Genomic DNA, 26,443 nt, shown 5'->3' on the forward strand with positions numbered 1-26,443 from the left:
ACTAATCACCAAATCCAAGCAACACTACTCTGTCCTCCTCCTCCTGTACCTGTCCTCTCCCTTCGACATAGTGGACCATTCCCTCTACTACAGATTCTCTCATGCCTTGGCATCACTTGGCCCTATCCTGGATCTCTTCAACTGACCGGATATGCAGTGTCTCCAACTCAAACACCAACTCCTCATCTGAACCAGTATCTGTTGGGAGTCCCCCAAGGCTCAGCTCTAGGACCCCTACTCTTCTCCATCTACACCTTCGGCCTGGGACAACTCCTAGAGTCCCACAGCTTTCAGTACCACCTCTGTGCCGATGACAGACAGATCTACCTATCTGGACCAGATATCACCTCCCTACTAACCAGAATCCCACAACATCTGTCCTCTATTTCATCTTTTTACTCTGCTAGATTTCTAAAACTTAACATGGATAAAACAGAATTCATCACATTTCCCCCCCATCTCACTCAACAGACAAGCTCACTGCCTTTGGGTAACCATTGACACTTATCGCGCCTTTAAACCACATATCCAAGCCCTTCCCACTTCCTCCAACTCAAAAATATTTCTCGGATTACAAACTTAACCAAGAATCTGCAAAAACACTAGTGCATGCCCGCATCATCTCCCGCCACGACTACTGCAACCTTCTACTCTGTGGCCTCCCCTCTAACACTCTCATACTCCCTCCAAACCTGCACCTCTGTAGGATCTAGCAGGCAAATAAGAGTTGATCCCCTGCAGACTGTGAGCCCTCGCGGGCAGGGTCCTCCCTCCTTATGTACTCGTGTGCCTTGTTATCTGCTCATGTTTAATGTATTTGTCTATATTTGCCCCGTATTCACATGTAAAGCGCCATGGAATAAATGGCGCTATAAAAATGTATAATAATAATAATAATAATCCTGGAGCCGACCTCATTAATAATAATAATCTTTATTTTTTTATATAGCGCTAACATATTCCGCAGCGCTTTACAGGTTGCACACATTATCATCGCTGTCCCCGATGGGGCTCACAATCTAAATGCCCTATCAGTATGTCTTTGGAATGGTCTTTCCTCAGTCACCCAGTCTCTGTCCATGATGGTTTTCACAGTGTGGTGATGCTCAAGCCCGTTATTTGGAGACATAATACATGGAATCGAGGTTTACGTCATCCTCCCATTGCTCATGTCTCTAAAAAAAAAACCTTTAATTTAAATCTTTTTCCGCTGAAATATCAGAATTCTCCCCATGCAAGAGGAATGGCTTCACTGTAATTATACCTGCTGGCCACTCACCATAGAGGACGCTGTGAGAGCAGGATTTATACACCTCTATCATAACTATTTTGGATATTCTACATGCATTTCCTGTTTTCCGGAATGGAGTTTGTCTGTCTGCGTGTTTTGATATGAGGGTTTTTTTGGAATGTCTTTGTCTAAAGACTTAGAAATAACGGAGAAACGAAACCAAAGTGAAAGACACACCTAAACACTTCATCTTGGTGTAGACAGTATTACCATTAGCCAATGAGATGCATGTATGCTAATGCCAGCACATATTAGAGGTAAGCTGAGCCAATTATATTGTTACAATGCATGAATACTAATAACCTATATAAGATTATGTAATGACATAAAGATCGGCCTTGATGCTCAATGTATCAGTGTGGCTCTTCCGTGCACGTATTTGGATTTTAGAATGTTATTTGGAGTAGGCATGTCGTCTCAGAACGTCCCACATTATGTGGTGACGACAAAGGCCATGTCCTGCAGACTAGCAATGAGACCGTCTGCTTCATCCACTCAAATCCACACTCCAAGCTGATCCTCACGATTGGCCAATTCTTTCCATCACATCCCTCACAGTCAGTCTCTGCCCCCACTTGGATCAAATCCTAGCAATAATCTCCTTAATCCGTGTTCAGGTCCGATGCTTTCTCCAATTAGGTCTGCGCTCTGATCAGATTCTCGTGGTCGGATACTTCCTCTGTTCGGATCAAATTCTTGAGATTGTAACGTTTTCTTTGCTCAGGTCCATGCTCTGATCTGATTCTTGCGGTGCGACTTTCCATCGGCTCATGTCCACGCTTGGATATTATGCTCATGGTAGGACGCTTCTTTGGCTCAGGTACAGGCTCAGATCTGATTCTTGCGGTTGGACGCTTCCTCAACTCAGGTCCGTGGTCAGACTATTCCTTGGCTCAGGTTCGCTCTGATCAAATTCTCGCAATCAGACGCTTCCTCTGCTCAGGTCAGATTCTAGTGGTCAGATTTTTCCTCCACTTGGATCCACGCTTGGATCAGATTCTCACGGTCAGATGCTTACTCCGCTCAGATCACATTCTTGTGGTCAGATGCTTCCTACATTTGGATCCACGCTTGAATCCTATTCTCGTGGTTAGATGCTTCCATGGTTCAGATTCGCGCTCACATCAGATTCTCACAGTCGGATGCTTCCTCCGCTTGGATCAGACTCTCTCAGTTGGATGCTCCTTCCGCACAGATCAGATTCTCGCAGTTGAATGCATCCTCCGCTTGGATCTGATTCTTACGGTTAGACGCTTCCTCTGCTCAGGTCCGTGCTTGGATCCAATACTTGCAGTTGGACGCTTCCTCGTCTCAGGTCGGTGCTCAGATCAGATTCTAGCACTCTGATGCTTCCTCCGCTTGGATCAGATTCTCGCAGTTGGATGCTTCCTAAGCTCAATTCAGCTTCTTGCAGTCGGACGCTTCCCTGGCTCAGATCTGCACTCTGATCCGATTCTCATGGTCGGACGCTTCTTCCACTCAGGTCCCTGCATTGATTTGATTCTCGTGGTTGGACACTTCCTGAGCTCAGGTCGGCGTTCAGATCCGACTCTCTTGGTCGGATGCTTTCTCTGTTCATGTCCGTGCTTGGAACTGATTCTCATAGTTGAACACTTTCTCATCTCAGGTCGGTGCTCAGATCAGATTCTAGCGGTCAGATTTCTCCTCAGCTCAGGTCTGTGCTTGGATCACATTCTTGCGGGTTGGACTCTTCCCCCGCTCAGGTCCCCATATTGATTTGATTCTCGTGGTTGGACACTTCCGCAGCTCAGGTTGGCGCTCTGATCCAATTCTCTTGGTCGGACACTTACTCCATTCAGGTCCGTGCTTGGATTTGATTCTCACAGTTGAATACTTCCTCGCCTCAGGCCGGTGCTCAGATCAGATTCTAGCGGTCAGATGCTTCCTCCCCTTGGGTCTATGCTTGGATTAGATTCTCATGGTCGGAGCACTAATCTGATTCTTGCAGATTCTTTCCTTGTTCAAGACGGCGCTCATATGCGATTCTCGTGGTCGGATGTCTCCTACGCTCGGGTCCAAGCTCGTAAAAGATTCTCGAGTTGGTTGCTTCCTCTGCTCAGGTTCGTGCTTGGATCCAATACTCACGGTTGGACACTTCCTCGTCTCAGCTCGGTGCTCAGATCAGATTCTCATGGTTGGATTCTTCCTCATCTCAGATCAGATTCTCGCGTTTGGACGCTTCCTTGTCTCAGATCAGATTCTCGCGGACATATGCTTCCTCGTCTCAGATCAGATTCTCGCGGACATATGTTTGCTCGTCTCAGATCTGATTCTCGCGGACATATGCTTCTTCGTCTCAGATCAGATTCTTGCAGTTGGACGCTTCCTCGTCACAGGTCAGTGCTCAGATAAGATTCTCACAGTTGGACGCCTCCTCGTCTCCGATCAGATTCTCGCGGACATATGCTTCCTCGTCTCAGATCAGATTCTCGCGGACATATGCTTCCTCGTCTCAGATCAGATTCTTGCAGTTGGACGCTTCCTTGTCACAGGTCAGTGCTCAGATAAGATTCTCACAGTTGAACGCCTCCTCGTCTCCGATCAGATTCTCGCGGACATATGCTTCCTCGTCTCAGATCAGATTCTCGCGGACATATGCTTCCTCGTCTCAGATCAGATTCTTGCAGTTGGACGCTTCCTCGTCACAGGTCAGTGCTCAGATAAGATTCTCACAGTTGGACGCCTCCTCGTCTCCGATCAGATTCTCGCGGACATATGCTTCCTCGTCTCAGATCAGATTCTCGCGGACATATGCTTCCTCGTCTCAGATCAGATTCTTGCAGTTGGACGCTTCCTCGTCACAGGTCAGTGCTCAGATAAGATTCTCACAGTTGGACGCTTCCTCGTCTCCGATCAGATTCTCACGGTCATACGCTTCCTCGTCTCAGATCAGATTCTTGCGGTCATACGCTTCCTCGTCTCAGATCAGATTCTCGCGGTTGGATGTTTCCTCGTCTCAGAGCAGATTCTCGCGGTTGGACGTTTCCTCGTCTCAGAGCAGATTCTCGCGGTTGGACGCTTCATTGTCTCAGGTCAGTGCTTAGATCAGATTCTTGTGGTTGGACACTTCCTCCACTCGAGTCCGGTTCTTACGATCGGTTTCTTTCATTTATTCATTATGATATTTTGTTAGCTTTTGTACAGACTAGCACATGACTAATCTCGCTTTACAGCGTGCTGTGAAACTGAACATCACCCCCCTCGTAATTAGCGCGAGGGATGGACGCTGCATTTATTCGGTAAGATTGTGTTACATGCACATACAAAATGATTGAAACCTCCCCCTTCTCTGCATTGCTCTGCAGACCACATTGTGAGTAATGCTCTGCAGACGAGCAGCGGGGAGGGGCCGGAATACAGAAAGTTCACAGATCTACATCAATATAGACAACTGTCCCACGATACGGCTCTTACACAGGCAGAACCACCTGGTGCTGTAGAGACTACTGGACCTTCGTACATTGGCAGCACACAGCTATAATGACAACATGGCGGCTCATTGCCTGAGCTCACACTCCATGCAGCTCCAGTATCAGCTGACCCCACACATCCGGCTGAACGTCCAACGTGGCAGAAGGCGAAGATCTGACATCCCCCATAAATGAGGCGAGTGTGGCCGCCAGGAGACACATGGACACGTCCCATCCTGCACATCATCAGGCCTGGAGGAAAACCATGGTAAGGAGGCCTGCAGGGGCAGAGGTGAGAAGGTCAGGAACAGAGGACCACCCAGACCCTAACCATGTTTTCATCACAGCCAGAGCTGCAGCAAAAACTACACCCGAAGCTTCTAGAACACTGCTCCAATCACAGCCAGAGATGCAGGAGGAAACCGGAAGATAGGACATGATGTAAGAGCAGAATAGTGAGTGCAGCTCTGGAGGTGACTGGAGGATAAGACATGATGTAACAGCAGAATAGTGACTGCAGCTCTGGAGGTGACTGGAGGATAAGACAGGATGGAGCAGAGATGTGACTGCAGCTCTGGAGGTGACTGGAGGATAAGACAGGATGGAGCAGAGATGTGACTTACCTAACACGTAGGCTGCGACCAGTTTCTGGATGACGGAGACGTGGAGGTTTTCGTTGAGGAGGCTCCGGGGGTCCCCTTGCAGCGGCAGCATGAGCACCAGCAGTGCGATCAGCCCCACCAGGATGTAGAGACTGAAGAGTCCAGGAGACAGCGGGCGGGAAACACCTGGCACAAGAGACAGCGCATACAGGTCAAGTAGAGATAAGCGGCGCCGTTACCCCCTCACCGCTGCTCTCCTACCTTGCCGCATGGAGAAGAGGTGGGAGGGCGGCCTCCACGCTGCGGGGTCTCGGGCTCCTCGCTCTCTGGACTGTGGTTTAGTTGGGTGTAATGTGGCGGGAATGTCCTTACTCCCGACAACAGCTCGTCCGCCGCCCTCCTCCCACACCTCCACCCGGAACCGGTCCATGGTGCCATAGTGGCGGGCGCGGATATCTCGATGCCGCGTGACTCTACGGGAGAAAGAAGGAAAAGTGAGAGCAGGACCCCCGGAGAACCGCACCAGCCGTATGTGTAACCACAAATATCCCTCACTCCCCTGGGCAGCTGGGCATTACCGCACGGCCCACGCATCCTGGAGGCAATATTGTGCAGCCCACGCCTCCTCGGGGCATTACCGCACGGCCCACGCATCCTGGAGGCAATATTGTGCAGCCCACGCCTCCTCGGGGCATTACCGCGTGGCCCACGCATCCTGGAGGCAATATTGTGCAGCCCACGCCTCCTCGGGGCATTACCGCGCGGCCCACGCATCCTGGAGGCAATATTGTGCAGCCCACGCCTCCTCGGGGCATTACCGCGCGGTCCACACATCCTGGAGGCAATATTGTGCAGCCCACGCCTCCTCGGGGCATTACCGCGCGGCCCACGCATCCTGGAGGCAATATTGTGCAGCCCACGCCTCCTCGGGGCATTACCGCGCGGCCCACGCATCCTGGAGGCAATATTGTGCAGCTCACGCCTCCTCGGGGCATTACCGCGCGGCCCACGCATCCTGGAGGCAATATTGTGCAGCTCACGCCTCCTCGGGGCATTACCGCGCGGCCCACGCATCCTGGAGGCAATATTGTGCAGCCCACGCCTCCTCGGGGCATTACCGCGCGGCCCACGCATCCTGGAGGCAATATTGTGCAGCTCACGCCTCCTCAGGGCATTACCGCGCGGCCCACGCATCCTGGAGGCAATATTATGCAGCGCACGCCTCCTCAGGGTATTAACGAGCAGCCCACGCATCCTGGAGGCAATATTATGCAGCGCACGCCTCCTCAGGGTATTACCGAGCAGCCCACACATCCTGGAGGCAATATTATGCAGCGCACGCCTCCTCAGGGTATTAACGAGCAGCCCACGCATCCTGGAGGCAATATTATGCAGCGCACGCCTCCTCGGGGCATTACCGAGCAGCCCACACATCCTGGAGGCAATATTATGCAGCGCACGCCTCCTCAGGGTATTAACGAGCAGCCCACGCATCCTGGAGGCAATATTATGCAGCGCACGCCTCCTCGGGGCATTACCGCGCGGCCCACGCATCCTGGAGGCAATATTATGCAGCGCACGCCTCCTCGGGGCATTACCGCGCGGCCTACGCATCCTGGAGGCAATATTGTGCAGCCCACGCCTCCTCGGGGCATTACCGTGCGGCCCACGCATCCTGGAGGCAATATTGTGCAGCCCACGCCTCCTCGGGGCATTACCGCGCGGCCTACGCATCCTGGAGGCAATATTGTGCAGCCCACGCCTCCTCGGGGCATTACCGCGCGGCCCACGCATCCTGGAGGCAATATTGTGCAGCCCACGCCTCCTCGGGGCATTACCGCGCGACCTACGCATCCTGGAGGCAATATTGTGCAGCCCACGCCTTCTCGGGGCATTACTGAGCGGCCCGCGCCTCCTCAGGGCATTATCGAGCGAGCCAGCGCCTCCTCAGGGCGTTACCGCGCAGCCCGCGCCTCCTCAGGGCATTACCGAGCGGCCCGCGCCTCCTCAGGGCATTACCGCGCAGCCCGCGCCTCCTCAGGGCATTACCGCACAGCCCGCGCCTCCTCAGGGCATTACCGCACAGCCCGCGCCTCCTCAGGGCGTTACCGAGCGGCCCGCGCCTCCTCAGGGTGTTACCGAGCGCCCCTCGCCTCCTCAGGGCGTTATTGAGTGGCCCGCGCCTCCTCAGGGCGTTACCAAGCGGCCCGCGCCTCCTCAGGGCATTACAGCGCGGCCCGCGCCTCCTCAGGGCATTACAGCGCAGCCCGCGCCTCCTCAGGGCATTACCGCGCGGCCCGCGCCTCCTCAGGGCATTACCGCGCGGCCCGTGCCTCCTCAGGGCATTACCGCGCGGCCCGCGCCTCCTCAGGGCATTACCGAGCGGCCCGCGCCTCCTCAGGGCATTACCGAGCGGCCCGCGCCTCCTCAGGGCATTACCGAGTGGCCCGCGCCTCCTCAGGGCGTTACCGCGCAGCCCGCGCCTCCTCAGGGCATTACCGAGCGGCCCGCGCCTCCTCAGGGCATTACCGCGCAGCCCGCGCCTCCTCAGGGCATTATCGCACAGCCCGCGCCTCCTCAGGGCATTACCGCACAGCCCGCGCCTCCTCAGGGCGTTACCGAGCGGCCCGTGCCTCCTCAGGGTGTTACCGAGCGCCCCTCGCCTCCTCAGGGCGTTACCGAGTGGCCCGCGCCTCCTCAGGGCGTTACCAAGCGGCCCGCGCCTCCTCAGGGCATTACCGAGCGGCCCGCGCCTCCTCAGGGCATTACAGCGCAGCCCGCGCCTCCTCAGGGCATTACCAAGCGGCCCGCGCCTCCTCAGGGCATTACCGAGCGGCCCGCGCCTCCTCAGGGCATTATCGAGCGGCCCATGCCTCCTCAGGGCATTACCGCGCAGCCCGCACCTCCTCAGGGCATTACCGCGCAGCCCGCGCCTCCTCAGGGCATTACCGCACAGCCCACGCCTCCTCAGGGCATTACCGAGCGGCCCGCGCCTCCTCAGGGCATTACAGCGCAGCCCGCGCCTCCTCAGGGCATTACCAAGCGGCCCGCGCCTCCTCAGGGCATTACCGAGCGGCCCGCGCCTCCTCAGGGCATTATCGAGCGGCCCACGCCTCCTCAGGGCATTACCGCGCAGCCCGCACCTCCTCAGGGCATTACCGCGCAGCCCGCGCCTCCTCAGGGCATTACCGCACAGCCCACGCCTCCTCAGGGCATTACCGAGCGGCCCGCGCCTCCTCAGGGCATTACCGTGCAGCCCGCGCCTCCTCAGGGCATTACCGTGCAGCCCGCGCCTCCTCAGGGCATTACCGAGCGGCCCGCGCCTCCTCAGGGCATTACCGCGCAGCCCACGCCTCCTCAGGGCATACTCACATGTCTATGCAGGAGTTCGGTCTGACGATCCCCTCAGCATCGATCACGGTATAACGCAGCGGAGCTGTGGACAGGACTGTGGAGAAGAAGAGATGGCGGTCACAGGACGGCCGCGGTCACAGGACGGCCGCGGTCACAGGACGGCCGTGCTCTGGCTCCACGCAGCGCGTCCGTGGAGCGCCCCCTACCTTTGTATCGCAGCCCTCGGGGGAAGGGGTTGTACAGGGTGAGCACCTGCTTGTGGCTGCTCTGCTCGTCAGCGTAGAAGTCCAGAGCCGGAGGAAACACAAAGACGGGGAGGGCGGACAGCGAGGGGGGAACAGGCGTCGTCCTGCGCTCCGCTCCTGGCGCCCCCCTCTGCATGGCAGTGATGACATCACATCCCGGAGGACACGAGATCACACGACACCCGGGGGCCTGCGAGACGGAAAAGTCAGAAGACACACGGGACCCTGCGGCGGAGCGACACCGGCGGGAGAGAGGGACATCACCGGGACACACAGGAGCACCTCACCGGACGCACACGCGTGATGCTATATATATATATATATATATATATACACACACCCGATGTTACACACACACACACACCATGTTACACACACACAGACGTTACACACACACACACCATGTTACACACACACGTTACACACACACACACACGTTACACACACACACGTTACACACACACACGTTACACACACACACACCATGTTACACACACACGTTACACACACACACACGTTACACACACACACACGTTACACACACACACACGTTACACACACACACACACCATGTTACACACACACGTTACACACACACACACACACACATACACACGTTACACACACACGTTACACACACACACACACACACGTTACACACACACACACCATGTTACACACACACACACCATGTTACACACACACACACGTTACACACACACCATATTACACACACACACACATTACACAGACACACCATGTTACACACACACACGTTACACACACACATACACCATGTTACACACACACACACGTTACACACACACACACCATGTTACACACACACCATGTTACACACACACCATGTTACACACACACGTTACACAGACACACCATGTTACACACACACCATGTTACACACACACGTTACACAGACACACCATGTTACACACACACACACCATGTTACACACACACGTTACACACGTTACACACACACCATGTTACACACACACACACGTTACACAGACACCATGTTACACACACACGCGTTACACAGACACACCATGTTACACACACACACACACACCATGTTACACACACACACCATGTTACACACACCATGTTACACACACACGTTACACACACATTACAGACACACCATGTTACACACACACCATGTTACACACACACACCATGTTACACACACACATTACAGAGACACCATGTTACACACACACACACCATGTTACACACACACACACACGTTACACACACACACACACACGTTACACACACACACACCATGTTACACACACACACACACACACCATGTTACACACACACACACACACCATGTTACACACACACATTACAGAGACACCATGTTACACACACACACACCATGTTACACACACACACACACGTTACACACACACACACACACCATGTTACACACACACACACACACACACCATGTTACACACACACACACACACACACACCATGTTACACACACACACACACACACACCATGTTACACACACACACACACACACACACACACACCATGTTACACACACGCACACAATGTTACACACACACATTGCCAGCCGCACACACAATGTCAAACTCATCGCCGACGACACACACGTGATGTCACACACACACACACGTTACACACACACACACGTTACACACACACACACCATGTTACACACACACACGTTACACACACACACACCATGTTACACACACACAATGTTACACACACACACCATGTTACACACACACACACACACACACGTCACACACACACACACACACACAATGTTACACGCGCGATGTTACACACACACATTGCCAGCCGCACACAATGTCACACTCATCGCCGACGACACACACGTGATGTCACACACACGATATTACACACACACACACGTGATGTCACACACATACGTCACCGGACCGGAGGATATCTCTTATACTACATGAGGAGACACGAATGACGTCACGGAGGCTTCTCCTCGTCACAGTGACGTCAGACCTCTACTACCGTCTCCTATATAACTGTGCAGACCGGCACAGGGTCCGGATACTCCCCGATAACGGACCTGCAGCTTCCGCCATGTCTTGTCTCCGGCTATTTCCCAGCGTCCTGGTCCATCGTTCTGATTGGTCAGAGCTGACGTCATTCACTTGATTGCCTGGAAACAGTTAACAGCAAAGAGGCGGTGTCCAGTTCCCAGTACCATAATTGGCCAAAAGATAACCAATCAGCATTCGCCGTCGCTTAGCAACAGAAAGAACCACCCTCTGTTACGACCTAACGCTGAGAACTTATTGTGCCGTCGCCATTTTCTTAGAGACCAAAATCAATTCAATAAAAGACGAATCTTACAAACAATGGCGGCTGTGATAGAGACCAACGCGTCCTGGATGGTAGAGAAATACAAAGACAAGTTACACATTGGCCGGCAGAGGGCGACAGAGGACACGAGAGAAGTGACAGCGCCGAGAATCCGCAACGTCCTAGACGTACAGCAGAGGAAGTGTCACGCTGGTAGCCATGGTAACGGCCACCTTTACTATCCGTGTACCCAGCCTGAGGTCGGAGCCCGGAATCAGGAATAGCAGGTTCTGAATGCTGCGCACTGGATCACTGAGCGAATCGGATCACTGAGCGCACTGGATCACTGAGCGCACTGGACGACTGAGCGCACTGGATCACTGAGCGCACTGGATCACTGAGCGCACTGGATCACTGAGCGCACTGGATCACTGAGCACACTGGATCACTGAGAGCATCGGATCACTGAGCTAATCGGATCACTGAGCGCACTGCATAACTGAGCGAATCGGATCACTGAGCGCACTGGATCACTGAGCGCATCGGATCACTGAGCGCACTGGATCACTGAGCGCATCGGATCACTGAGCACACTGGATCACTGAGAGCATCGGATCACTGAGCACACTGGATCACTGAGAGCATCGGATCACTGAGCATCGGATCACTGAGCGCACTGGATCACTGAGCGCATCGGATCACTGAGCGCACTGGATCACTGAGCGCATCGGATCACTGAGCACACTGGATCACTGAGAGCATCGGATCACTGAGCGCACTGGATCACTGAGCGCACAGGATCACTGAGCGCTCTGGACCACTGAGCGCACTGGACCACTGAGCACACTGAATAACTGAGCGCACTGGATCACTGAGAGCATCGGATCACTGAGCGCACTGGATCACTGAGCGCATCGGATCACTGAGAGCATCGGATCACTGAGCGCACTGGATCACTGAGCACATCGGATCACTGAGCGCACTGGACCATTGAGCGCACTGGATCACTGAGCGCACTGGATCACTGAGCGCACTGGATCACTGAGCGCACTGGATCACTGAGTGCAGCCGATCACTGAGCGCAGCAGTTCACTGAGCGCACATGACTACTGAGCGCACTGGATCACTGAGCGCAGCCGATCACTGAGCGCACTGGATCACTGAGCGCACTGTTATGATCTGGTGATTAGGGAGCGACATGCGTCTAGCTCTGAGCAGGTGGTAACTATACTGACCGCAGTCCCTAAGCTCAACACAACACTAGAAGTAGCCGTGGAATGCTCCTAACTCTGCCTAGGCATCTCGTCACAGCCTAAGAGCTAACTACCCCTAAAGATAGAAGCAGGAAAACTATCTTGCCTCAGAGAAAATCCCCAAAGGATAGATTAGCCCCCACAAATAATGACTGTGAGTGGAGAAGGAAATGACATACGTAGTATGAAACAAGATTTAGCACAGGAGGCCACTTCTAGCTAGATAGAAATAGTACAGGAAAGAGCACTGTGCGGTCAGTAATAAAAACTAGAAAAAGTCCACTGCAGAGAAATGCAAAAATCTCCACACCTGACTAAAGGTGTGGAGGGCAAACTCTGCTGCCCAGAGCTTCCAGCTTAACTGCATAGATCCATACTGAAAAGCTGGACAAATGAACAAAAACAAAGAAAGTGCTGAACAACAAGTCCACAACAAGAGAACCGCAAAAGGACAAGCAAGGACTTAGCTTTGATGAACTGGTCAGAGTGTCAGGAAAGTCCTAAGAGCAATGACTCCAGGCAGGAACAATTGACAACTGGCATTGAATGAGGGATAAGGCCAGACTAATATAGCCGAGCCAGAAAGACGATCAGTGAAAACAGCTGCAGAAGCTAAATCCAAGAAGCAGCAATACCACTAAAAACCACAGGAGGGAGCCAAAGAGCAGAACCCACAAAAATGCTACTTACAACCACAGGAGGGAGCCCAAGAGCGGAACTCACAACAGCGCACTGGACCACAGAGCACACTGGACCACTGAGTGCCCTGGACCACTGAGCGCAGCAGATCACTGAGCGCAGCAGATCACTGAGCGCAGCAGATCACTGAGCACACTGGATCATTGAGCGCACTGGATCACTGAGTGCAGCGGATCACTGAGAGCATCGGATCACTGAGCGCAGCAGTTCACTGAGCGCACATGACCACTGAGCGCACTGGATCACTGATCGCAGCCGATCACTGAGCGCAGCGGATCACTGAGTGCACATGACCACTGAGCGCACCAGGTCACTGAGAGCATCGGATCACTGAGCGCACTGGACCACTGAGCGCAGCGGATCACTGAGAGCATCGGATCACTGAGCGCAGCAGTTCACTGAGTGCACATGACCACTGAGCGCACTGCATCACTGAGCGCACCAGATCACTGAGCACCTGCAGATTTACCTGCGTGATCAGAACGCCGCGTCAAAGATGCTATTCCTGATCGTTGCGAACGTGGCCATTATGGTTGTATGTTCTTTTTGTTTTCTTACAGGAGACGAGGGTTCGGTGGAATTAGGAGTTAGGCGAGTAATACTGTGTTTAGTCTGATCTAATATATAAAGCTGAATGTGTGTGTGTGTGTGTGTATGTCCGGGATTGGCATCTGCACCGTCGCAGCTACAGCCACAAAATTTTGCACAGTCACACGTCTGGACCCCGAGAGCGTCATAGGCTATGTTGTGAGGTGAAATTTTAACCCCGCGCGTTCCAATTCACCAAACAATTTTGCCCCTATCTACATAATGGGGAAAAGTGAAAGGAAAAGTGTTGGAGGCAAATTGACAGCTGCCAGATGTGAACAAGGGGGACTTAAAGAATGAGAGCGATGGCGCCAAAGAGTATATACCGTACAGTTGCTAAGGTGGGGCCTCAACATGGGATATTCCACACACAGGGATATGAACACACACACAAAATGCGCCACAAACTACCACGTGCTTGAACACATATGCCACCCTCAGCACACATTTCACCACACATACACCAACCTCGCCACATAAAAGTCGAAACACAAAAGTCGCCGGTCAAAACTAGCCACATGCAAGAACTAGGCTCACGCAAAACTCACCTCATGGAAAACTCGCCACACGCAAAACTTGCACACGCGGAAAAATTGCCACATGCACAAAAGTTGCCTCACACAAAACTTGCACATACTCAAAAGGCACCACATATAATACTCACCACGCGGAAAACTCGCCATGCGCAAAACTTGCTGCACACAACTTGCTACACTAACCTGTCACATGCAACTCGACACACAAAAAGTTGCTACACGCATGTTGCCACACAAAACTCATCTCACAAAAGTCGCTACACGCATGTCGCCACACGCAACTCAACACACACAACTTGACACATGAAACTCGCCCTAAAACACACACAAGTCTGGTATTATCCTTCAAAAATAAAAATCTGATTAATAAGCAGACAAACTACAAGAGCAACAAATGTACCATATAGGAAATACGGCAGCTGTCAGTCACATGACCTGTCAATTATATGTATGTGTGAGCTAAGGCTGGGTTCCCATTGCGTTATGGGAACGCGCTTAACGGACAGCGTTGCACGGCGAAATTAACGCCGTGCAACGCGTCCGTTAGCGCGCCCATTCACGGCAATGGGAACGCGCAGCACTAGCGCGTGCCATGTTCGGCACGCGCTAGCGACGCGCCGGTGTTTCCTGGCGCGCCGCGGACGCTGCTTGCAGCGTCCGAGGCGCGCCCGCGGTCCGTTCCCCGCTCTCGCAGATCGGGGATCTGCGAGAGCGGGGACGTTACCGCGACCCCGGGACGCGGCCACAGTAAAAACATTGCGTTAGCGCAACCCGCTAGCGCTAGCGCTAAACGGGTTGCACTAACGCAATGTGACCCTAGCCTTATATATACTGCCAGGGGGAGGGCTTCCTGTTGGCTGGGGATATATCAGGCTGCCAATTTAGCTTACAAATACTGAGGTAAAAATACTGAGCAAATAACGTGTGAACGAGGTCTAATACAGGAGGAGATGACATACAGATATATATATTATATATATATATATATATATATATATATACAGAACGAGATGACATACAGGTATATGCTATATATAGGAGAAGATGACATACAGGTATATACTATATACAGGAGGAGATGACACACAGATATATACAGGGGAGATGACACAGGTATATACTATATACAGGAGGAGATGACATACAGGTATATACTATATATAGAAGGAGATGACACATGGGTATATACTATATATAGGAGGAGATGACATACAGGTATATATTATATACAGGGGAGATGACGCACAGCAGGTATATACTATATACAGGGGAGATGACATACAGGTATACACTATATACAGGAGATGACAGAGGTGTATACTATATATAAGGGAGATGACAAACGTATATACTGAGGTGAAAATGAAAAGGTGTGAGTGCAAAATGAGAGGAGTGAGGGAAAATAGTGGAGTGATTGGAAAATGACAGATGTGAGGTCGAAATGACAAGTGTTAGGGGGGAATGAGAGGAGTGAGGGAGAAAATGAGAGATGTGATTGGGAAAATAAGAGAAGTGAGGTGCTATAACTAATCACAGATATTTACTATGCCCAGGCAACGCCGGGCTCTTCAGCTAGTTTCTAATAAAGGACTTTATTTTGTCTGTGTCTTTATTTACCATATAACTATAAGATTAGTAATAGATAGGTTCTTATAGACGCTTCTCCATTACTAACCAGTGGGCTTGATGTCACTGGACAATACAGAGGTGACATCAACCCCACAAATACGAACCCCACTTGCCACCGCTACAGGGCAATTGAGAAGAGTCGGGCAAAGTGCCAGAATTGGAGCATCTAATAGATGTGCCTTTTCTGGGTAGCTGAGGGCTGCTATTTGTAGGCTGGAGGGGGTCAATATCCATGGCCCCTTACCAGCCTGAGAATACCAGCCCCCAGCTGAGAGCTAATGTCACTGGTGATCCCTGTATAACATCTTCACTATACACTATATACAGTGCTCCTGTGTATAATGTCACCAGTGATCACTGTATTACTTGTACACTGATACTATTTATAGAGCTCCTGTGTATAATGTCACTGGTGATCACTGTATTACCTGTACACTGACACTATCTACAGAGCTCCTGTGTATAATGCCACTGGTGACCACTGTATTACCCATACACTATATCCAGAACTGCTGTGTATAATTTCACCAGTGATCACTGTATTACCTGTACACTATATTCAGAGCTTCTGTGTATGTCACTGGTGATCACTGTATTACCTGTACACTGACACTATATGTAGAGCTCCTGTGTATAATGTCACTAGTGATCCCTGTATTACCTCTTCACTATACACTATATGCAGAGCTCCTGTGTATTATGTCACCAGTGATCACTGTATTACCTGTATGCTATATACAGAGCTCCTGTGTAAAATGTCACTGGTGATCATTATATTACCTGTACACTATATACAGAGCTCCTGTGTATAATGTCACTGGTGATCACTGTAACACCTGTACACGATACACTATATACAGAGCTCCTGCGTATAATGTCACTGGTGATCACTGTATTACATATACATTGAATACTATATAGAGAGCTCCTGTGTAAAATGTCACTGGTGATTACTGTATTACCTCTACACAATACACTACATACAGAGCTCCTGTGTATAATGTCAATGGTAATCCATGTATTACCTTACACTGACACTATATATAGAGCTCCTGTGTATAATGTAACTGATGATCACTATATTACCTGTACACTATACACTATATACAGAGCTCCTGTGTATAATGTCACTGGTGATCACAGTATTACCTGTACAATATACACTATATAGAGAGCTCTTGTGTATAATGTAACTGATGATCACTATATTACCTGTACACTATATACAGAGCTCCTGTGTATAATGTCACTGGTGATCACAGTATTACCTGTACAATATACACTCGCTACACTCATCAAGAGGGCGTTAAACTAGAAGAAGAGGGGACGGGAAGAAAAACATTAGACTTGAACAAAGAAGACCCAGGAAAACATACTCAGATGGGAGGTAAGAACATTTCTAAAACAATCCACAGCGAGGAGATTGGAACAAAACAAAATCCTCTAAACTGCATGCTCGCAAACGCCAGAAGCCTGACAAACAAGATGGAAGAACTAGAAGCAGAAATATCTACAGGTAACTTTGACATAGTGGGAATAACCGAGACATGGTTAGATGAAAGCTATGACTGGGCAGTTAACTTACAGGGTTACAGTCTGTTTAGAAAGGATCGTAAAAATCGGAGAGGAGGAGGGGTTTGTCTCTATGTAAAGTCTTGTCTAAAGTCCACTTTAAGGGAGGATATTAGCGAAGGGAATGAGGATGTCGAGTCCATATGGGTCGAAATTCATGGAGGGAAAAATGGTAACAAAATTCTCATTGGGGTCTGTTACAAACCCCCAAATATAACAGAAACCATGGAAAGTCTACTTCTAAAGCAGATAGATGAAGCTGCAACCCATAATGAGGTCCTGGTTATGGGGGACTTTAACTACCCGGATATTAACTGGGAAACAGAAACCTGTGAAACCCATAAAGGCAACAGGTTTCTGCTAATAACCAAGAAAAATTATCTTTCACAATTGGTGCAGAATCCAACCAGAGGAGCAGCACTTTTAGACCTAATACTATCTAATAGACCTGACAGAATAACAAATCTGCAGGTGGTTGGGCATCTAGGAAATAGCGACCACAATATTGTGCAGTTTCACCTGTCTTTCACTAGGGGCACTTGTCAGGGAGTCACAAAAACACTGAACTTTAGGAAGGCAAAGTTTGACCAGCTTAGAGATGCCCTTAATCTGGTAGACTGGGACAATATCCTCAGAAATGAGAATACAGATAATAAATGGGAAATGTTTAAGAACATCCTAAATAGGCAGTGTAAGCGGTTTATACCTTGTGGGAATAAAAGGACTAGAAATAGGAAAAACCCAATGTGGCTAAACAAAGAAGTAAGACAGGCAATTAACAGTAAAAAGAAAGCATTTGCACTACTAAAGCAGGATGGCACCATTGAAGCTCTAAAAAACTATAGGGAGAAAAATACTTTATCTAAAAAACTAATTAAAGCTGCCAAAAAGGAAACAGAGAAGCACATTGCTAAGGAGAGTAAAACTAATCCCAAACTGTTCTTCAACTATATCAATAGTAAAAGAATAAAAACTGAAAATGTAGGCCCCTTAAAAAATTGGAAAGAATGGTTGTAGATGACGAGGAAAAAGCTAACATATTAAACACCTTCTTCTCCACGGTATTCACGGTGGAAAATGAAATGCTAGGTGAAATCCCAAGAAACAATGAAAACCCTATATTAAGGGTCACCAATCTAACCCAAGAAGAGGTACGAAACCGGCTAAATAAGATTAACCCCTTCCCGACCCATGACGCCACGTAGGCGTCATGAAAGTCGGTGCCAATCCGACCCATGACGCCTATGTGGCGTCACGGAAAGATCGCGTCCCTGCAGATCCGGTGAAAGGGTTAACTCCCATTTCACCCGATCTGCAGGGACAGGGGAAGTGGTAGTTTAGCCCAGGGGGGGTGGCTTCACCCCCTCGTGGCTACGATCGCTCTGATTGGCTGTTGAAAGTGAAACTGCCAATCAGAGCAATTTGTAATATTTCACCTATTATAACGGGTGAAATATTACAATCCAGCCATGGCCGATGCTGCAATATCATCGGCCATGGCTGGAAATACTAATGTGCCCCCACCCCACCGATCGCCCCCCCAGCCCCCCGATCTGGCCGGTACACTGCTCCGGCTCCCCTCCATCCAGTGCTCCGCTCCCCCCCGTGCTCTTGTCCGCTCCCCCCGTGCTCCAATCACCCCCCCGTGCTCCAATCACTCCCCCTGCATTCCGATCAACCCCCCGTGCTCCGTTCCACCCCCCCGTGCTCCGTTCCAGCCCCCCCGTGCTCCGTTCCACGCCCCCCGTGCTCCGTTCCACGCCTGCCGCGCTCTGATTCCCCCCCGTGCTCCGATCCCCCCCCCCCGTGGTCCCCCCCCACCCCATCATACTTACCGATCCTGCCGGGGTCCCGTCCGTCTTCTCCCTGGGCGCCGCCATCTTCCAAAATGGCGGGCGCATGTGCAGTGCGCCCGCCGAATCAGATTCGTTCCAAAGTGCATTTTGATCACTGAGATAGATTATATCTCAGTGATCAAAATAAAAAAAAAATAATAAATGACCCCCCCCCCCTTGTCACCCCCATAGGTAGGGACAATAAAAAAATAAAGACATTTTTTTTTCCCACTAATGTTAGAATAGGGTTAGGGGTAGGGTTAGGGTTAGGGGTAGGGTTAGGGTTAGGAGTAGGGTTAGGGTTAGGGGTAGGGTTAGGGGTAGGGTTAGGGGTAGGGCTAGGGTTAGGGATAGGGGTAGGGCTAGGGTTAGGGGTAGGGTTAGGGTTTCGGTATGTGCACACGTATTCTGGTCCTCTGCGGATTTGATAAATCCGCAGTGCTAAACCGCTGCGGATTTATGGCGGATTTACCGCGTTTTTTTCTGCGCATTTCACTGCGGTTTTACAATTGCGATTTTCTATTTGAGCAGTTGTAAAACTGCTGTGGAATCCGCACAAAGAAGTGACATGCTGCGGAATGTAAACCGCTGCGTTTCCGTGCAGTTTTTCCGCAGCATGTGTACAGCGATTTTTGTTTCCCATAGGTGTACATTGAACTGTAAACTCATGGGAAACTGCTGCGGATCTGCAGCGTTTTCCGCAGTGTGTACATACCTTTAGAATTAGGCCATGTGCACACGGTGCGGATTTGGCTGCGGATTGGCCGCTGCGGATTCGCAGCAGTATTCCATCAGGTTTACAGTACCATGTAAACATATGAAAAACCAAATCCGCTGTGCCCATGGTGCAGAAAATACAGCGCGGAAACACTGCGTTGTATTTTCCGCAGCATGTCAATTCTTTGTGCGGATTCCGCGGCGTTTTACACCTGTTCCTCAATAGGAATCCGCAGGTGAAATCCGCACAAAAAACACTGGAAATCCGTGGAAAATCCGCAGGTAAAACGCAGTGCCTTTTACCCGCGGATTTTTCAAAAATGGTGCGGAAATATCTCACACGAATCCGCAACGTGGGCACATAGCCTTAGGGTTAGGGTTGTGATTAGGGTTATGGTTAGGGTTGTGATTAGGGTTATGGCTACAGTTGGGATTAGGGTTAGGGGTGTGTTGGGGTTAGTGTTGGAGGTAGAATTGAGGGGTTACCACTGTTTAGGCACATCAGGGGTCTCCAAACGCAACATGGCGCCACCATTGATTCCAGCCAATCTCGTATTCAAAAAGTCAAATGGTGCTCCCTCACTTCCGAGCCCTGACGTGTGCCCAAACAGTGGTTTACCCCAACATATGGGGTATCAGTGTACTCAGGACAAACTGCGCAACAATTACTGGGGTCCAATTTCTCCTGTTACCCTTGTGAATCTAAAAAAATGCTTGCTAAAACATCATTTTTGAGGAAAGAAAAATGATTTTTTATTTTCACGGCTCTGCGTTGTAAACGTCTGTGAAGCACTTGGGGGATCAAAGTGCTCACCACATATCTAGATAAGTTCCTTGGGGGGTCTAGTTTCTAAAATGGGGTCACTTGTGGGGGGTTTCTACTGTTTAGGCACATCAGGGGCTCTGCAAACGCAACGTGACGCCCGCAGAGCATTCCATCAAAGTCTGCATTTCAAAACGTCACTACTTCACTTCCGAGCCCCGGCATGTGCCCAAACAGTAGTTTACCCCCACATATGGGGTATCACCATACTCAGGAGAAACTGGACAACAAATATTGGGGTCAAATTTCTCCTGTTACCCTTGGGAAAATTAAAAAATTCTGGGCTAAATAATTATTTTTGAGGAAAGAAAACGTATTTATTATTTTCACGGCTCTGCATTATAAACTTCTATGAAGCACTTGGGGGTTCAAAGTGCTCACCACACATCTAGATAAGTTCCTTTCGGGGTCTAGTTTCCAAAATGGGGTCACTTGTGGGGGGTTTCTACTGTTAAGCCACATCAGGGGCTCTGCAAACGCAACGTGACGCCCACAGAGCATTCCATCAAAGTCTGCATTTCAAAATGTCACTACTTCACTTCCGAGCCTCGGCATGTGCCCAAACAGTGATTTACCCCCACATATGGGGTATCAGTGTACTCAGGAGAAACTGGACAACACCTTTTGGGGTCAAATTTCTCCTGTTACCCTTGGGAAAATAAAAAATTGCAGGCTAAAAGATCATTTTTGAGAAAATAATTTTTGTTTTTTTATTTTCATGGCTCTGCGTTATAAACTTCTGTGAAGCACTTGGGGGTTCAAAGTCCTCACCACACATCTAGATTAGTTCCTTTGGGGGTCTAGTTTCCAAAATGGGGTCATTTCTGGGGGATCTCCAATGTTTAGGCACACAGGGGCTCTTCAAACGTGACATGGTGTCCGCTAATGATTGGAGCTAATTTTCCACTTAAAAAGCCAAATGGCGTGCCATCCCTTCCGAGCCCTGCCGTGCGCCCAAACAGTGGTTTACCCCCACATATGGGGTATCAGCATACTCAGGATAAACTGGACAACAATATTTGGGGTCCAATTTCTCCTATTATCCTTAGCAAAATAGGAAATTCCAGGCTAAAAAATCATTTTTGAGGAAAGAAAAATTATTTTTTATTTTCATGGCTCTGCGTTATAAACTTCTGTGAAGCACCTGGGGGTTTAAAGTGCTCAATATGCATCTATATAAGTTCCTTGGGGGGTCTAGTTTCCAAAATGGGGTCACTTGTGGGGGAGCTCCAATGTTTAGGCACACACGGGCTCTCCAAATGTGACATGGTGTCCGCTAACAATTGGAGCTAATTTTCCATTCAAAAAGTCAAATGGCGCGCCTTCCCTTCCAAGCCCTGCCGAGTGCCCAAACAGTGGTTTACCCCCACATATGAGGTATCGGCGTACTCGGGAGAAATTGCCCAACAAATTTTATGATCCATTTTATCCTACTGCCCATGTGAAAATGAAAAAATTGAGGCGAAAATAATTTTTTTGTGAAAATAAAGTACTTTTTCATTTTTACAGATCAATTTGTGAAGCACCTGAGGGTTTAAAGTGCTCACTAGGCATCTAGATAAGTTCCTTGGGGGGGTCTAGTTTCCAAAATGGGGTCACTTGTGGGGGAGCGCCAATGTTTAAGCACACAGGAGCTATCCAAACGCGACATGGTGTCCGCTAACGATGGAAATAATTTTTCATTCAAAAAGTCAAATGGCGCTCCTTCCCTTCTGAGCCTTACCATGTGCCCAAACAGTGGTTTACCCCCACATGTGAGGTATTGGTGTACTCAGGAGAAATTGCCCAACACATTTTAGGATCCATTTTATCCTGTTGCCCATGTGAAAATGAAAAAATTAAGGCTAAAAGAATTTTTTTGTGAAAAAAAAGTACGTTTTCATTTTTACGGATCAATTTGTGAAGCACCTGGGGGTTCAAAGTGCTCACTATGCATCTAGATAAGTTCTTTGGTGAGTCTAGTTTCCAAAATGGGGTCACTTGTGGGGGAGCTCCAATTTTTAGGCACACGGGTGCTCTCCAAACGTGACATGGTGTCCGCTAAAGAGTGGAGCCAATTTTTGATTCAAAAAGTCAAATGGCGCTCCTTCCCTTCCAAGCCCTGCCGTGCGCCCAAACAGTGGTTTACCCCCACATATGAGGTATCAGCGTACTCAGGACAAATTGGACAACAACTTTCGTGGTTCAGTTTCTCCTTTTACCATTGGGAAAATAAAAATATTGTTGCTAAAAGATAATTTTTGTGACTAAAAAGTTAAATGTTAATTTTTTCCTTCCATGTTGCTTCTGCTGCTGTGAAGCACCTGAAGGGTTAATAAACTTCTTGAATGTGGTTTTGAGTACCTTGAGGGGTGCAGTTTTTAGAATGGTGTCACTTTTGGGTATTTTCAGCCATATGGACCCCTCAAACTGACTTCAAATGTGAGGTGGTCCCTAAAAAAAATGGTTTTGTAAATTTCGTTGTAAAAATGAGAAATCGCTGGTCAAATTTTAACCCTTATAACTTCCTAACAAAAAAAAATTTTGTTTCCAAAATTGTGCTGATGTAAAGTAGACGTGTGGGAAATGTTATTTATTAACTATTTTGTGTCACATAGCTCTCTAGTTTAACAGAATAAAAATTCAAAATGTGAAAATTGCGAAATTTTCAAAATTTTCGCCAAATTTCCGTTTTTATCACAAATAAACGCAGAATTTATTGACCTAAATTTACCACTAACATGAAGCCCAGTATGTCACGAAAAAACAATCTCAGAACCGCTAGGATCCGTTGAAGCGTTCCTGAGTTATTACCTCATAAAGGGACACTGGTCAGAATTGAAAAAAACGGCAAGGTCTTTAAGGTCAAAATAGGCTGGGTCATGAAGGGGTTAAAATAGATAAATCTCCGGGTCCGGATGGCATACACCCACGAGTACTAAGAGAACTAAGTAATGTAATAGATAAACCATTATTTCTTATTTTTAGGGACTCTATAGCGACAGGGTCTGTTCCGCAGGACTGGCGCATAGCAAATGTGGTGCCAATATTCAAAAAGGGCTCTAAAAGTGAACCTGGAAATTATAGGCCAGTAAGTCTAACCTCTATTGTTGGTAAAATATTTGAAGGGTTTCTGAGGGATGTTATTCTGGATTATCTCAATGAGAATAACTGTTTAACTCCATATCAGCATGGGTTTATGAGAAATCGCTCCTGTCAAACCAATCTAATCAGTTTTTATGAAGAGGTAAGCTATAGACTGGACCACGGTGAGTCATTGGACGTGGTATATCTCGATTTTTCCAAAGCGTTTGATACCGTGCCGCACAAGAGGTTGGTACACAAAATGAGAATGCTTGGTCTGGGGGAAAATGTGTGTACATGGGTTAGTAACTGGCTTAGTGATAGAAAGCAGAGGGTGGTTATAAATGGTATAGTCTCTAACTGGGTCGCTGTGACCAGTGGGGTACCGCAGGGGTCAGTATTGGGACCTGTTCTCTTCAACATATTCATTAATGATGTGGTAGAAGGTTTACACAGTAAAATATCGATATTTGCAGATGATACAAAACTATGTAAAGCAGTTAATACAAGAGAAGATAGTATTCTGCTACAGATGGATCTGGATAAGTTGGAAACTTGGGCTGAAAGGTGGCAGATGAGGTTTAACAATGATAAATGTAAGGTTATACACATGGGAAGAAGGAATCAATATCACCATTACACACTGAACGGGAAACCACTGGGTAAATCTGACAGGGAGAAGGACTTGGGGATCCTAGTTAATGATAAACTTACCTGGAGCAGCCAGTGCCAGGCAGCAGCTGCCAAGGCAAACAGGATCATGGGGTGCATTAAAAGAGGTCTGGATACACATGATGAGAGCATTATACTGCCTCTGTACAAATCCCTAGTTAGACCGCAAATGGAGTACTGTGTCCAGTTTTGGGCACCGGTGCTCAGGAAGGATATAATGGAACTAGAGAGAGTACAAAGGAGGGCAACAAAACTAATAAAGGGGATGGGAGAACTACAATACCCAGATAGATTAGCGAAATTAGGATTATTTAGTCTAGAAAAAAGACGACTGAGGGGCGATCTAATAACCATGTATAAGTATATAAGGGGACAATACAAATATCTCGCTGAGGATCTGTTTATACCAAGGAAGGTGACGGGCACAAGAGGGCATTCTTTGCGTCTGGAGGAGAGAAGGTTTTTCCACCAACATAGAAGAGGATTCTTTACTGTTAGGGCAGTGAGAATCTGGAATTGCTTGCCTGAGGAGGTGGTGATGGCGAACTCAGTCGAGGGGTTCAAGAGAGGCCTGGATGTCTTCCTGGAGCAGAACAATATTGTATCATACAATTATTAGGTTCTGTAGAAGGACGTAGATCTGGGGATTTATTATGATGGAATATAGGCTGAACTGGATGGACAAATGTATTTTTTCGGCCTTACTATGTTACACTATATAGAGAGCTCTTGTGTATAATGTCACTGATCGTCACTGTATTACTGGACATTTACACTATTTACAGAGCTCCTGTATATAATGTTACCAGTGATAACTACACTGACACTATATATATGGATCTCCTGTGTATAATGTCACTGATGGTCCCTGTATTACCTCTACACTGTACACTATATACAGAGCTGTGTATAATGTCACCAGTGATCACTGTATTACCTGTACACTATTGTAAGAACTCTGCTGGCATCACTGCATGGCCTCCCATCCCCCACCTGCATTACACTCAAACTCACTTATTTCTCTGGGCCTTGTGGTGACTTCTCTCTGCTGCCAGCTCCATGCTGTGTGCCTCATGTCTGCTGTTTGCTCTGTGCATGCTCTGTATGTGTGCATAAGGGGGCGGCAACTCCTGTTTCTTATAGAGACTGTGTGCACCTTGCTAAGGTGTCCCTGGCCAATCGCCATGAGCCTTCCTGTATTTAAGACATCCCCACCCATTGGTGGGGGCCTGTGCAACTTACTCCCTCAGTCAGTTCTTTGCTGCTGTGGTGCCAGGCCCTGTCTGGTTTACTCTTATGTCTGCCACCCAGGGGGGTGTTGTACCCTGGTCTGTGTCCTGTGTAGCCACCCAGTGGGGCTTAGTACCCTGGCCTATGTTTTTGTGTAGCCACCCAGCGGGGCTTCGTACCCTGGCTTGTGTCCATGTCTCTGTGTCTTGTCTCGTTCCTGACTCTGTCTTAGTCTAGTCCTATTCCGGTGTCCGTTTATATCCCTGTCTTGGTTTGCCTTTTCTGCTGTGCGTACTCTGTATCTAGCTTTGCTCTGCTCTGCCCTCTGTGTCTTGCTTTGCCCTGCTTTCGGCTCCGCTCTCTGCGACCTTGCTTTGCTCCTTGCTCTGCATTCTTAGACCTTGCTCTGCACTCTGACTCTGCTCTCAGCTCTGCACTCTGTGGCTTTGCTCTCAGCTCTGCTCTCTGTAGCTTTGCTCTGCACTTTGCTCTGTTCTCTGACTTTGCTCTGCACTCTGTGGCCTTGCTCTGCAGCTCCGCTCAGCTCTCGCTCT

General features: G+C 49.1%; 1 protein-coding gene across 1 annotated transcript; it reads right to left on the reverse strand.

The window, feature by feature from the left end:
• Positions 1-914: 914 nt before the first annotated feature.
• On the reverse strand, positions 915-11,129 carry LOC138677415 (motile sperm domain-containing protein 1-like). The gene is made up of 6 exons (XM_069767520.1): positions 11,037-11,129; positions 8,885-9,113; positions 8,697-8,772; positions 5,586-5,797; positions 5,346-5,510; positions 915-5,000 (listed from the first exon to the last, which is right to left on the reverse strand). Exons 1-6 carry the CDS (start codon positions 11,115-11,117, stop codon positions 4,969-4,971), a joined length of 795 nt encoding a protein of 264 aa, XP_069623621.1. The 5' UTR covers positions 11,118-11,129; the 3' UTR covers positions 915-4,968.
• Between the last annotated feature and the right edge of the window lie 15,314 nt (positions 11,130-26,443).

The sequence above is a fragment of the Ranitomeya imitator genome, chromosome 4, assembly GCF_032444005.1.
Source record: "Ranitomeya imitator isolate aRanImi1 chromosome 4, aRanImi1.pri, whole genome shotgun sequence".
NCBI classification, from domain to species: Eukaryota; Metazoa; Chordata; class Amphibia; order Anura; family Dendrobatidae; genus Ranitomeya; species Ranitomeya imitator.

What these genes read in the sequence shown, in the direction of transcription:
- LOC138677415 (XM_069767520.1), bottom strand. Translation starts at nt 11,117, where the DNA reads ATGACGTCAGCTCTGACCAATCAGAACGATGGACCAGGACGCTGGGAA. An exon ending in AGACATGGCGGAAGCTGCAG is followed by an intron (nt 9,114 to 11,036) that starts GTCCGTTATCGG and finishes TCCGTCTCGCAG; the next exon opens with GCCCCCGGGTGTCGTGTGAT. An exon ending in GGTCGCAGCCTACGTGTTAG is followed by an intron (nt 5,001 to 5,345) that starts GTAAGTCACATC and finishes CTGCCCCTGCAG; the next exon opens with GCCTCCTTACCATGGTTTTC.